The sequence below is a fragment of the Lithobates pipiens genome, unplaced genomic scaffold (genome assembly GCF_037356315.1).
Source record: "Lithobates pipiens isolate NorthernLeopardFrog02 unplaced genomic scaffold, aLitPip1_a1.2 Scaffold_10, whole genome shotgun sequence".
NCBI classification, from domain to species: domain Eukaryota; kingdom Metazoa; phylum Chordata; class Amphibia; order Anura; family Ranidae; genus Lithobates; species Lithobates pipiens.
The window spans coordinates 35178718-35191991 of record NW_027507686.1 but is presented as its reverse complement, the minus strand read 5'-3'; the positions used below and the strand labels follow the sequence as shown (position 1 = coordinate 35191991).

Sequence of the window (13274 nt, the reverse complement as noted above, 5' to 3'; positions counted from 1 at the left end):
ATCACCTCAATTTCCTGTTTTCTCTAGCCATGACAAGCACTCTATCACCATAACTTCCGGTACTCTGGAGCTGTCTCATGCTGGTTGCCGGTCGGAGGGAAGATGCCGTATGCCAACCAGCCGACCGTCCGCATCACTGAACTGACCGATGAAAATGTCAAATTTATCGTCGAGAACACCGACCTGGCGTAAGAGTAGGAGCTGTCTGTACATTCCCCTCCTCCATGTGCAGACGTCTTCTTAGGGTCTAGTAGTAGTGTCTGCCTTCTTCCCCCTGCTTCCCCTCCATCTCCTCTTTTTTTTTTTCCCTCTGCCCCCCCCCCCCCACAATCTCTTATTTTTCTCTGCCCCCCCCCCCCCCATCCCTTCTTTTTCTCTGGCGTGCCTTGTTTTTCTGTCTCTCCCCCATCCCCCCCCCCCAAATCTCTCCTCTGTGTCTGCCCCCATGTTATTATTATCATACAGGATTTATAGAGCGCCAACAGTTTACAACATGAGGGCAGACAGTACACTTTCAATACAGGAGGAAGCAGAGCCCTGCTCAGTAAAGCTTCCAATCTAAGAGATAATCTCTTTGTATATTGCAGGATTGCTAACTCCATCCGGCGTGTGTTTATAGCGGAGGTCCCAACGATTGGTGAGTGTCCGCTGTGGGCGGTCTTCCCTTTTTTCTGACTTTCTTGAAGGCTGCATTGTATATTAGAGAATGGAGATGTGGGGGCAGGGCTCCTCCACCACCCCACCTTCCCCCCCCCTCTGGTCTCCATGTCATGGCTTCAGCCATAATAATCTCTAGAAGGAGCCCTGTACTCAGTACAATGTCTGGGCTGCCCAATCTGTGCTGCTTGCCTCGTACTCCTCCCCTGCAGGTAGAGTTGTCTCCATATTGAGGTGGGTGGCCAGGTAGCGAATGTTTTTCAAAGGAATTTAGTAATGAAGATCTGCCAGGATTCCGGTCATAACTGCAGTTAGTGTAAGTACCTCAACGGGACCTGGTATCGGCCCTCTGAATTTCTGTACAGCAGAGCTCAGAGTGGGAGAAGGGGAAGAAGTCAAAGGAACCATTCAGCTGTACCGACATGCTCATCTGCGAGCAAGGAACATGCTGATAGGAGAGAGCAGAGTGTCAGAGAGATTAACTGATCACTGTGCTGCTTCTCTTTTCCCTGTCCAATCACAGGCTGTGCAAGGAACAAGACCTGTAAGTGTTATGAACTGCTGCAGAGAAAAATCGGGGCTGTGCTGTGTGACAGAGTTGTGTAAATCTCAGGACTGGATGGACAAATAGAACCATTCCTGTATTTGTTTGCTCCGATCTAAGGAGGATCTCCACCCTATCCCTTCTGCTTATGAGGGAAGACGAGAACCTATATGTCCCCCTAATGACTTGATATCTTTTCTATTCCAGCCATTGACTGGGTGCAGATAGACGCCAATTCCTCCGTCCTCCATGATGAGTTCATAGCGCACAGAGTGGGTGAGTATCAGGTGATATATATATATATATATATATATATATATATATATATATCAGGACTCCATTAGAGCTGCACGATTATTCATTAAAGAATCAAGATCACAATTCTACCCCCCCCCCCCCCCCCCCCGATTCCCAATTCAGTGCAGAGAGTTCTCTGCTGAGAGCTGTGACAAAAATAAATAAATGAGAAAACAAACCAGGCAGCCTACCAAGTTTATCACAACATCCTTAGATGGAGATGAAGAGAAACATTGTATCTTTTGTTCTATTTAGATCAAAGGAATGAACTTCTCTGTGCAAATGAGGTCAGTTTAACCACTTAACTGCTTGCCGACCAGCCGCCATCATTATACTTTGGCAGGATGGCACGGCTGCGCGAATTGCTGTAGGTGTGCCTTCGACCGCTTTAAGAGCTGTAGGAGGTGCACGCCCACAACGCCGATTCGCATTACTGCAATGTCCGCTGGCCATTTGCAGTCGCTCCACAGAGAGCCAGAATGGGGCTCTATCAATGTAAACAAACAGATTGCCGTTCTGTCAGAGGAGTAGAGAGAGATCTGCTGTTCCTAGTGATCAGGAACAGCTCTCGCTCTTCTCCCAGTCAGTACAACCCCCCTAAGACATGCTAATGCCGCGTACACACGATCAGACTTTCCGACAACAAAACCATGGAATTTCCTGTTCGAAGGATGTTGGCTCCAACTTGTCTTACATACACACGGTCACACAAATGTTGGCCAACAATTACGAACGTAGTGACGTACGTGATATCTCCATTATGAACGCTAGTTTTACAAGACCGGGCGCTTCCGGCTTGTCTATGATTTCAAGCATGCATGTTTGTACTTTGGACTTTTGTCTGACGGACTTGTGTACACACTATTGGTAAGTCCGACAACACACATTGTTTGGCGGAAAATTTGAGAACATGCTAGCCAACATTTGTTGGCGAAAAGTCCGACAACAAATGTCTGATGGAGCGTACACACGGTCGGACTTTCCACCAACAGCCTGACATCCATTTCCCATTGAAAAATCTGATTGTGTGTATAGGGCTTTAGGCTTCATGTACACGGGATGATGTTTAACCTCTCCTGAAAGATTTAACTTGACAGCTAGAAACTAACTGCAAATGAAATGCTGCTAAAAGCAAGTTACCGCGTTTAGCAGTGTTTACAAGCTGTTACAGGCATTTGACGCCTCTGAACATCCGCCCTGAACTTATTTTTTTGCGTTCCAAAAAATGCTTCTAAACTCAACTGCCTATAAACGACCCTATGTACAGTACTGATAAGATAACATAGAGGAGAGTTCAGAGGCAGCTGAAAAAAAAAAAGCCCAACTGCTCCTAAACATCCGTTTACCAGCAGCAGTGTACATGAAGCCTTAACCCCTTGATCGCCACTAGCGTTAACCCCTTCCCTGCTAGTGATATTTATACAGTAACCTGGCTATTTTTTTAGCACTGATTGCTGTATAAATGTTACTGGTCCCAAAAAAGTGTCCGCTCTGTCCGCCGCAATGTCGCAGTCCCACTAAAGACCATTGTTTACCACTATTACTAGTAAAGAAAAAAAGAATAATAAAAATGCCATAAATATATCCCCTAACTTTGGCGCAAACCAATCAAATGCTTATTGCGATATTTTTGGTAAAAAATAAATGTAGAAGAATACATATCGGCCTAAGCTGATTAAGACATTTTTTTTGTTAAAATTTTGTGATTTTTTTTGGATGTTAATTATAGCAAAAAGTAAAAAATATAATAATGTTTTTTCAAAAGTGTCTTTTTTTTTTTTGTTTTTGTTTATAGCGCAAAAAATAAAACTGCAGAGGTAATCAAATACCACCAAAAGAAAGCTCTATTTGTGGGGAAAAAAAGGATATCCAATTTCTTTGTGTACATCATCGCATTACCGTGCAAATGTCAGTTAAAGTGATGCAGTGCCGTATCGCAAAGAATGGCTTTTAGCGGAGACCCTAGAGACTTAATTGGCGGTTGTTGCGATATCCTGTCACACTGTATTTGCAAAGCAGTCTTTCAAATGCAATTTAAACACTTTCATGAATTAATGAAAATGAAACCGCAATGTTGGCCCAATTTTTTTTTAAGTATGTCGTTAAAGATGTTGCGTCGTGAGAATCGTGATCTTTATTCTAAGCAAAAAAAATTGTGATTCTCATTTTGGCCAGAATCGTGCAGCTCTAGACTCCACCCATTGCACCTTACTAACTATCTGTTCCCCTCTGCAGGGCTCGTCCCCCTCACCAGCGATGACATTGTGGACAAGCTGCAGTATTCCCGGGTATGTCTCCTCTTCCTTATTGGCCCAGCCTGGGGTACATGGGTTTCATCAGCGGGGCAATATTGCCTATTCCTTATAGCATTGCCCCAACCTGGGATGCATGGGTGTCCTAATGTCTCCCATTTCATATCACTATCCCAGCAAAGGGTACATGGGTGTCCTTAGTGCATAAGGTTTCATATATCATTGCCCCAGTTGGGGTACCTAGGCGTCCTCACGCGTAATGTGTTTTTTTTTGTTTTGTTTTTTTATATCGATGGCCCAGCCCAGGATTCATGGGTTTCTTTAGGGGCCTGGAACAGGTAAGACCTGACCTTTGTCCCCTTGCACAGGATTGCACATGTGAGGAGTTCTGCGCAGAGTGCTCAGTGGAGTTCACGCTGGACGTTCGCTGTACCGAAGACCAGACGCGTCATGTGACCTCCCGGGATCTCATTTCAAACAATGCTCGCGTCATTCCGGTAAATGTCACGGCGGTCCATACTAATGGTAACATGATGGGCGGAACTAGGCGTTCAATGCACTGGTGTCGTTTCTCCACCCCCCATCTCTCATCACTGACTTACTTCTGTAACCAGCACAGCAGAGAGGGGTAGGGGAGCTGCTGTATGATTGGTGTACGTGCTGCTTGTTTAGTCTGAGTTTCAGAATATTATAGGAAACCATGTAATTCATAAAGACAGGAGAAAGGCGATTGTTACAGCTAGGCTTCACCTACACCCAAATCACTGCTACTTTCACCCACCATAACATGGTAGAATTGGCCATTATTCTGTCTAATAATGAAGAATGTGGTGGAGACCTGGAGGTGAGCCCACTGACAGAATGGGGGAAGAGGTGACATCATATGTCTGGCATTGCTGTAGAAAGTCAGGGTTAGTGTCAACCTGGGTGCCATGTGGTTGTAGAGATAGCCAGGGTGAGTGTTGGCTTGGGTGCTATGTGTCTATGGAGAGTTGGGGTGAGTGCCAGCCCACGTGCTTTGTTTTATCTGTAATTTTGTCTTCCAGGTTACATCACGTAGTAGAGACAGTGATCCCAATGACTACGTAGAACAAGATGGTGAGCATGGTTCCTGGGAGTGAGTGCTCTTCATTTGTATAGTAATCTGTGGCAGCCAGTTAGACTCTGCCAATAGGCTACAAGAATATGGTGTGGATGGGGTAGGGTGAATGGTGGTATATGGTCTGAATGAGGTGAGAGCAAACATTGAGGTAGGTGGTGTAAATTAGGGGCTGGATGGCGGTAGGTGGTGTGGATATATTGGTGGGCCTGAATGTCAGGGTGCATAGTTGAGTGTTGTGGTGCAGGCATAGGGGAGTGTGCTGGGAATTGGGGGTCAAGGTGGGCAGCGGAGTGTTGTGTTGACGGATTGGGTGGGTCTGTTTGTTGGTGGTCAGGGTGAACATAGGATGTGGATGGGTGGTCAGAGATCAGGACAGACAGTGGAATGTGTTGTGGACACAAGGTGATGAATTGGTGGACCCTAGGCTCAGTAATAGCATGGGTTGGGGATCAGACATCAGGATGGACAGTGACTTGGGCACAGCAAGGCAGATTGGGTAGGCCCATAGATCAAAGTGGACAGTCGACTTTGAGGTGGAAGTGGGATGATGGATTGGTACGCCTTAGGCTCAGGTATCAGGGTGGACAGTGGATTGTGGTATGGACACTCTAAGGAGGATTGGGTGAGCCTAATGGTCTGGGTGGATAGTGACGTATGGCATGAACATAGGGTTGTGGATCTCTAGGCCCTAGGGATAAAGATCATGATGGATAATGAAGTGTGGTGTGGACATGTTGAGATGGATCGAGTTGGCCCTCGGCTCAGCATGGACACAGGATGATGGATTGGGAGGGCCCTAGGCTCTGGATGGAAAGTGGAGTATGGTGTTGACAGAGGGGTGGATTGGTGGCTCCCAAGCTCAGGGTGGACAGGATTTGTGGGCCTTGGGCTCAAGGTGAACTGGATTGGGTGACCAATGGCTCAGGGTGGAGAGTGGTGTGCTCAGTGTACAGCAGACTATAGGGAAGGTTTCAGACAGTCTGGAGCTGTGGTGTGATCCATATCTATCCTCTTGCTGTAGACATCCTCCTGGTGAAACTGCGGAAAGGGCAGGAACTGCGTCTCCGAGCTTATGCAAAGAAAGGTTTTGGAAAGGAACACGCTAAGTGGAACCCAACAGCTGGGGTAGCTTTTGAATATGACCCAGACAATGCACTGCGGCACACAGTCTACCCCAAGCCAGAAGAATGGTATGTTCATGTTCAGTCCCTGCCCGCTTCCAGGTCTTGTAAGGGTGTGGATAGGTCTGGTATCTGCTGTGAGGGCGGACTCTCTAGGTAAACTATCCAATATTGTACCAACACACAGCCAGAGTATCTTCATTGTCCTGGGTTGTCCTCCGGCAGCCGACCAGATCCCTCCAGCTGCCATTTTGGACTTTGAATCTGATTGAGAATAATTTCTCCAAAGGGAGCATGAAAGCAATAAGAGTTTCCATTACTGGCCCCTCTTGAATTTACAAGTTTCCCAGGTCTAATGCCATCTTGGCTTCTTTGGGGCACTGATCAGGAACAATTATAAACATGAATTCTATCTCCCCATGTCAAGAGCCGTGACACCCAAGCAGTTGGTATTTTCAGGAGTCTGCAATGGCAGCCCTGGATTCCTGTCAAGTTGGATGCGCTTTAGTACAATGAAATGGCTGATAGACAGGATGGGTCTGTTAGGTGCCTGAGAGCCCCCCCCCCCATACCTATATGTGATTGGTCTCTTCACTTGACGTCTGTGTCTCCACCCAGGCCCAAGAGTGACTATTCTGAAATTGATGACGATGAGGTGGAGGCCCCTTATGATCCCAATGGGAAGCCAGAGAGGTGAGTGACTGCCAAGCTGTATATGACTGCAGAAAATTTGTGTTGTCATTCTAAATGGGTGCGGTCTGACCTTCCTGTGTCGTTCAGTTTTCCTGCCTGTTCACTTCCCCCCTCCCTTTTAAGTTCTTTGGTCCATCCCCTTCAATATAAATGATATGGGCTAGTCTTTCTTGTGAAAGTCCTCTGTCGGTTGTATTAACGAAATGATTCTGTCTTACAGATTTTACTATAACGTGGAGTCCTGCGGCTCTATGAGGCCAGAAAATATTGTCCTGTCTGCACTGTCTGGTCTGAAGAGGAAGCTGAGTGACCTGCAGACACAGTTGAGTCATGAAATTCAGAGTGATGTCCTCACTATAAACTGAATAAACTGGCACCATCACCCCCTCCACATTCCACACCCCTGTCTTTTTTGTAATAAAATGTTTTCTGTATATGGTGGTGAGGTGTGTAGTGTGATGATGATGAGATGTGGGTGAGAGAAAACAAAGCAGGGCAAAAAAGTGCTTTCAGTTTAGTTGCACCTAGTGTCCTGCACCTGTAGGTGGCAACATCAAACCCATCTATCATGAATAAAATATGTATGTGTCCACTAGTGAATGAAGGCCGGGGGAAAAAAAAAAAATTGTACTTGCTCTGAAATCCTTTTTCTTGGAATCTTTTGAGGGACACAGGCGATGCAGGTGGGTTATACTGCTGCCTACAGGCAGACTGAAAGATGTGTAAACAAAAGGAAAGTAGGCCAACCCCCCCCCCACTATCTTCCCTCCTCTACTCAGCATGCATCAGTTTTGTAGCAAGGAGTTCAAAGCACATGATCAGAAACATGGGGGGGGGGGGGGGGCCCTCTATGGACTCCAAGGAAAGGATTTTTATTTATTTTTTTCCCCTCTCTCTTTTGCTCATTGAAGGACAAAAGAGTTTAGATACTGTTGGGACATCTAAAAAGCAGTTTGACTGAGGGGTGGGCAACATTAACCTGGAAAATGGGAGAAGAAAGCACTAATATTGCCACATCTGTGAATTAAGGGACACAGGAGAGGGTACTTCTAGAGTAACCAAAAGTCAGACTTTTTAAGGCATAGAAACAATGGAGAAAAGGCAAAAATTAATATTAACATTTATTGAAAAAAAGTGCATAGTGTTCAAAATGAGATAAAAAAAAAAACACATGAGAATGATACAGTTTGTACAGTGAGCCCTTGAGCGCCTATGCGTTTCGCCGTAAGGCATCTTCAGGACAATATCAAGGTTCAGAAAACAGCGAATTTCACTGTCTGAAATGAGATGCATTCAAATTAAAAACAGAAATATTGCACAAACGTATTACAACATGTTAGATTAAAAAACGTATGCTGAACTATCCAAGAGAAACCATAAGGAACAAAAAGATACCTTCAATTTGGTTAGGCCTCATGTACAAAATCCCAGTAGCTGTAAAATTTCCAAAAATATGGAATGTTTGTAGCAAACTGTGGAGAAGTAAAAAGATGCAATAGGTTCTAACAAGCAGAGTATTTCAGACAGTAAGATTCGCTCTCTTTTCTCTTTTGTTACGTCTCTGAACCTTGATAGTTTTGCCGAAGAAGCCTTGCGGCGAAACGCGTATATGCACAAGGGCTCACTGTACAAACTATCAGTCTCATGTTTGTTTTTTATATTTTTTTGAACACTGTATACTATAAACTTTTTTCAATAAATGTTAAGAATATTATTTTTGCTTTTTCTCCATTGTTTCTATGCCTTAAAAAGTCTGACTTTTGGTTACTCTAGAAGTACCCTCTCCTGGACAACATTAACCCCTTGGTGTATGGGGTAAAACAAATCTAAATGCCAATGCACGATTTTGCGACTTTGACATGTGTTAGTAAAACTACATACAGTAGCATCACAACCGTGTGCATCCACATAGATTATCCCTTAGTTTTCCAGGACAAATTGGGCTTGGTTGTAAATGGTATTTTTATTATTGTAAAAGGAAAACTGACCCAAAATTATATATTTGTTTTAAAATTAGCTGTATATCTCTTGGTACTACCCTAACCTTCCACCAAAGAACAACCCAAATTGAGTTCTCCTGGCGATCGCAGTGATACCATATATGTTAGTTTTTGTATTTACCCGTAGTACACCCCAAAAACAATAGTGTGCATTTGTTTTATGCCATCTAAATCACACTGGTACTAATTTAAAAAATTCTTTTTTTTTATTTTTATTTTTTATGACCCTGTCCAAAAAAAATACTGATATTGACCTTGACCCAGACACACTGGCACTGACCTACAGTAGATCAAAGCTTTTTTTTTTTTACTCAGCAAGGAGAGAGAAATACGATGCCCCTCTCTCCTCCTTTCACGGAGAAATGAAAACAACGGGACAGCTTCACAGCAATGAGGGGACCTGAAATCTGGAGGGTTAGGTCCCAATTGTTAGTACGGGGCTCATGGTCCAGCACAAACGGAGGTACGGAAATATGCAGCCCCACAGAAAAAAAAGCCCAGAAGCCACCTAAAAGACCAGTACCTCAAGCTGATACCTGAGGAGGTGGAGCCTCTGCCTGATAGGTGAATTTCCTATATAGCGAGAGGGAAGACAAAGAAAATCATCCTGACATTCAAGACCCAAATAGAAAGGTCCCCACCAGAGGAGAGTTACTCTAAATGTTGGGGAACACCAAAACCTTGCACCAAGTAAAAGGCTGATAAAGCAGAACTCACCACCACAGGTGGAATGACTGAAAATCTCATGTAGGGAAGAAAAGACCCACAACCTGATGGGGGGATCAAACCCTTAGAAGGAAACCAAGAGCAAACAGGTTCAGGCGAGAAGACCAGCTGGTCTAAGCAGGAAGACCCTAAGCCTAGAATGAAGGGATGAGAGCTCCATGTCTATACAGCTTGTCTGGACAGACAACTAATCCTGCTAAGCAGGACTTGTCTTCTGAATCGGGTTGCCCTGAACACTCCCTACAAGGAGTGTGAAGCAATGCTTGAAAACTCAATGTCAATCTGATGAAGTCGGCATGCCTGCAAGGTAGGGTACATGGAAATCATCCTCATAATGATAGGCGGAATAAGTTTTCCCTCATGATGGAGCCAATGCCTCTTCGATGGAACACAAGAAGTTCCTCTGAGCTAAATCCACAGACATCCATCTAAAGAACAATCGTGCTATGTCTGACCTTGAGCCATAGGTCTAGGAATGCTCCTGATCTGATAAATCCAGAGAAGCATCAACATTCATGGAGCAAAGAACAGGAATTTTAGTACAGCGAAGAGCATCTGCACGATTGAGAGCACAACAGGAAAAACGTCCTTCAAGAGGCTGCAAACTAGCCAAGGAAAGAACACCTAACCCCAGGTTGACAGAGCCCAAAATGCTGGTTCATTCCTGTCGAAGGATGCCAGCCGGGGTGTTTTGCCTGCTGACTGTTCAGTGAGAGACCGGGTCCTCCAGTTTTTCAAGGTCAGAGATGCACTGAAATGTGTGAGCCTCTCCTACATGATCAGAGGTTACTAATAGAGAAGAACTGAATGTTAGGGAATAGCTATTAGGGAGAGCAGTGTGGGTGAGACTGAGACTCACAGTATTGTCCAGCCACTGAGCCAGGTACTCCTGGTGCAGGAAGAGCTTCATTTACTTCTAAGTGGTGAGGACCCAGCAATACTTAGATGATGTCCAACACCATTTGAACCAGGAGACCTACACATAGAGCGATTAAATTATGGTTAATGAACACCTTGTTGTGTAAGGCCAGACTGCAGCCCTTGAGATAATGATTCTCCAAAGAAAGAAACCCTCTGGGTGCAAAAATAATCTGTACCAGTCCCATGAAGAAAAGGCTGAGTAATCGCACCAGGGACTACCAGGTCCACAGAGGCAGACATTCGATGCGCAATAGTGGAGAAAGGGGCTAGACTGAAGTGAAAGTGGATGACTCCCAGAGGAAGGTCCTCCAACATCTTCGATGGAGGAGAGAGGGGTAACTAAACTTACTTTAAACAAAATCAATCAGCGCTGAACAAAATAAATTAAATGCTAAAATACTGCAGCTAGAATACTATAGGTCAAAATACCAAATCCCACATAGAAAATAAAAAGTAACAGTACAGCGCAGATAAAAACTAACAAAATAAATATAAATATAGCACGTATAGAAAAGTCTATAAATGAAATATAAGATAAGATAAATAGATTTTCAAGAAGAATCCGCACTGAAGACACACTGCACATGCGGATTCTTCTTGAAAATCTATTTATCTTATATTTCATTTATATACTTTTTTATACGTGCTATATTTATATTTATTTTGTTAGTTTTTATCTGCGCTGTATTGTAACTAAACTTACTGTCTGATAACAAAAGGCCTGAAGGAAAGCATGTTATTGCAATTTGCTGTGAGGAACTGTGTTGGATATCTTTGTCTACATGTGACTGTTTCCAATGCTGAAACCTGATAAACCCAGATTTGGTCATATTGTGCAGGTGTTAGACCTTTTGGGGGACATTGTCATTTAGGGTCCATTAAACAAGCTTCTGTGAGGAAAGTAGGTATACATATCCCACTTTGGGGATGCCAGGAAAAGGCATTAGACTGATAACACAGGAGTCAACAGTTAACAAATTCCAGTGTGGACCAGGACCTTTCAGGGTGCTTCCAGTTTGCATAGGGTAAGATCCCAAAAAGTGGGTGTAGTAGAAAGATCTTTGCAGCTGTAGAACCCCTTAAGGACCCAAGGCTGGAGATTGGCTATTGCGTATTGCATAAATAAGGGCCACAATAATCTCTTGCAATTCTTAGGTGAAGGCAGGATATTGTGCCTCAAAAAGAGTATTTTCAGACTGTAGTGAACCGATGTCTAAATTAGAGGTGGTTACTGCAATGGGTGAGATTTGTGCCAGGGCCACAAAGTGTTGAGTGACTGCAGTAGAGGCTCCTAACGGTAGGGTAGAGGACTCGGCCTCACTCAATGGAGAAAGATAAGACTCCAAAGAGGTACAGCCCTTAACTATAAGGTCACTGGTTTCTAGGTTACAGATGTCAGTGCCCTCATAGTGTACAAGGTAAACGTCCCCAGACGTTAGGAGAGTGTTGAGCTGTAGACTGTCTCCCCAGTGTCTGGGTACATAGTGAAATCTTGTGGCAGTGATGCAAAGAGACCCAAAGTGTGAGATAAGGGAACTTCTGAACCCAGGCAGCTGGAGGTAAATAGGGTCACTAAGTGGGTAGTAGGAACAGATCAGAATACCATGTGGTGCTCAGAATGATGCTTCCTTTACACTGAATGGCAGGAAGGAGAGCATGTTACATTCCACCCAGAAGATCCCCTATCCCTCAGCATTAACCCTTTTTGAGTTAAAACCAGCAGTAACAAAATTTGGGCGCCCAGCCGTGCAAACAAGGAAGTAACTCTCAGTGTTCAGCCCAAACAGACTACCCAACATAGGTCTTCAGAGACAGAGCAAGTGCGGAGGCAATGCCACAGCTCTGGAAGACCCTCCATGGTTAACATTTACCAGTATTTGAAGTTTGGAAAGGGCCACAAGTGGAACCCAATGCCTGAAGGTCACAGTTCAGGCTAGCACTGTTAGTCCAGTGGGGTTATGGCCCAGCACTCCAATGTCTGACTTAGGAAATACTGAACCAGAGACCAGCTCAACAGCTAAATAGTGAGTAATCTGGATTGAAGTGGAAAGAAGAATCCAAAAATGAAATCAAATAAAGTAGCAAAGAGTCAGACTTTTCTCAGCAGAGATGGAAAAAAGATGTTTACCCTCTTAGGACAGCCTATCTCGACCAGGGTTCCATTAAAAATTCCAGAAAATGTGGAAAAAAAATCTGGCTTCAATAACATCATTGGCTACCAGGTTGCAGGTGGTTTAATATTGTAAACAAGCTGATGGGGAGGCACTCAGGGAGATGTCATCAACCAAACATGATTGTGATATCCCTGGCCTCTTTGCTTACATTGAGCTAATGCAGGGGAAATGTCCATTGTGGTGAGCGCCAATCGGGAATGGATCATCTTAGCAGGTCAACGTGTTTTGTTTTTGCTGGGCGCCATTCATCATGATTGATCTACATTGCTGGATGATGTGATTGATGATGGATTCACACCATAAGATTTTTTTTAAAGGACTTTATCACAGTGCCTGTATGTTTAATCTGTATTTTTTATTTTGTGAATGAGTATACAGGGGATTTTGCATACTTTTAATGTGTGTCGTGACAAAAGAAAGGTTGAGAAATGCCATCCTGTACGGGCTTGCTGGGTAGAAGAGTTATACTGGTCTGGCCTACAAGTTTTTCATTTGCTTGTGTCCAATCTCCTTGTAGGCAGTAGTATAACCCGCCAGTATCTTAAATCCCATGTCCCTGAATGGATGAGATTGAAAATAGTCTGCTTTGAGTAAAGTGCCTTCTCCATCACAAATGATTGTTGGCTTTATTTATGACAGAGTAAATGTATCGGTTGAAAGAGATTCCAGCGGAAACTTCTGTGTGTGCATAGGGATAATTAAGGACAAACTGCCTGCGGCAGCTTTATAAATGGCAACTATTATTGGGTCCCTCTATACTTGGGGTCCCTGTGCCCGAGCGAGGTTA

At 44.2% G+C, this 13274-nt stretch overlaps 1 protein-coding gene across 1 annotated transcript; it reads left to right on the top strand.

The window, feature by feature from the left end:
• Positions 1–21: 21 nt before the first annotated feature.
• On the top strand, positions 22–7100 carry POLR2C (RNA polymerase II subunit C). The gene is made up of 9 exons (XM_077453940.1): positions 22–188; positions 588–637; positions 1409–1477; positions 3734–3786; positions 4119–4247; positions 4797–4848; positions 5874–6042; positions 6592–6666; positions 6887–7100. Exons 1-9 carry the CDS (start codon positions 103–105, stop codon positions 7029–7031), a joined length of 828 nt encoding a protein of 275 aa, XP_077310066.1. The 5' UTR covers positions 22–102; the 3' UTR covers positions 7032–7100.
• The last annotated feature ends 6174 nt before the right edge of the window (positions 7101–13274 follow it).

What these genes read in the sequence shown, in the direction of transcription:
- POLR2C (XM_077453940.1), top strand. Translation starts at nt 103, where the DNA reads ATGCCGTATGCCAACCAGCCGACCGTCCGCATCACTGAACTGACCGAT. An exon ending in AGCGGAGGTCCCAACGATTG is followed by an intron (nt 638 to 1,408) that starts GTGAGTGTCCGC and finishes TTTCTATTCCAG; the next exon opens with CCATTGACTGGGTGCAGATA. An exon ending in ACAATGCTCGCGTCATTCCG is followed by an intron (nt 4,248 to 4,796) that starts GTAAATGTCACG and finishes TTTGTCTTCCAG; the next exon opens with GTTACATCACGTAGTAGAGA.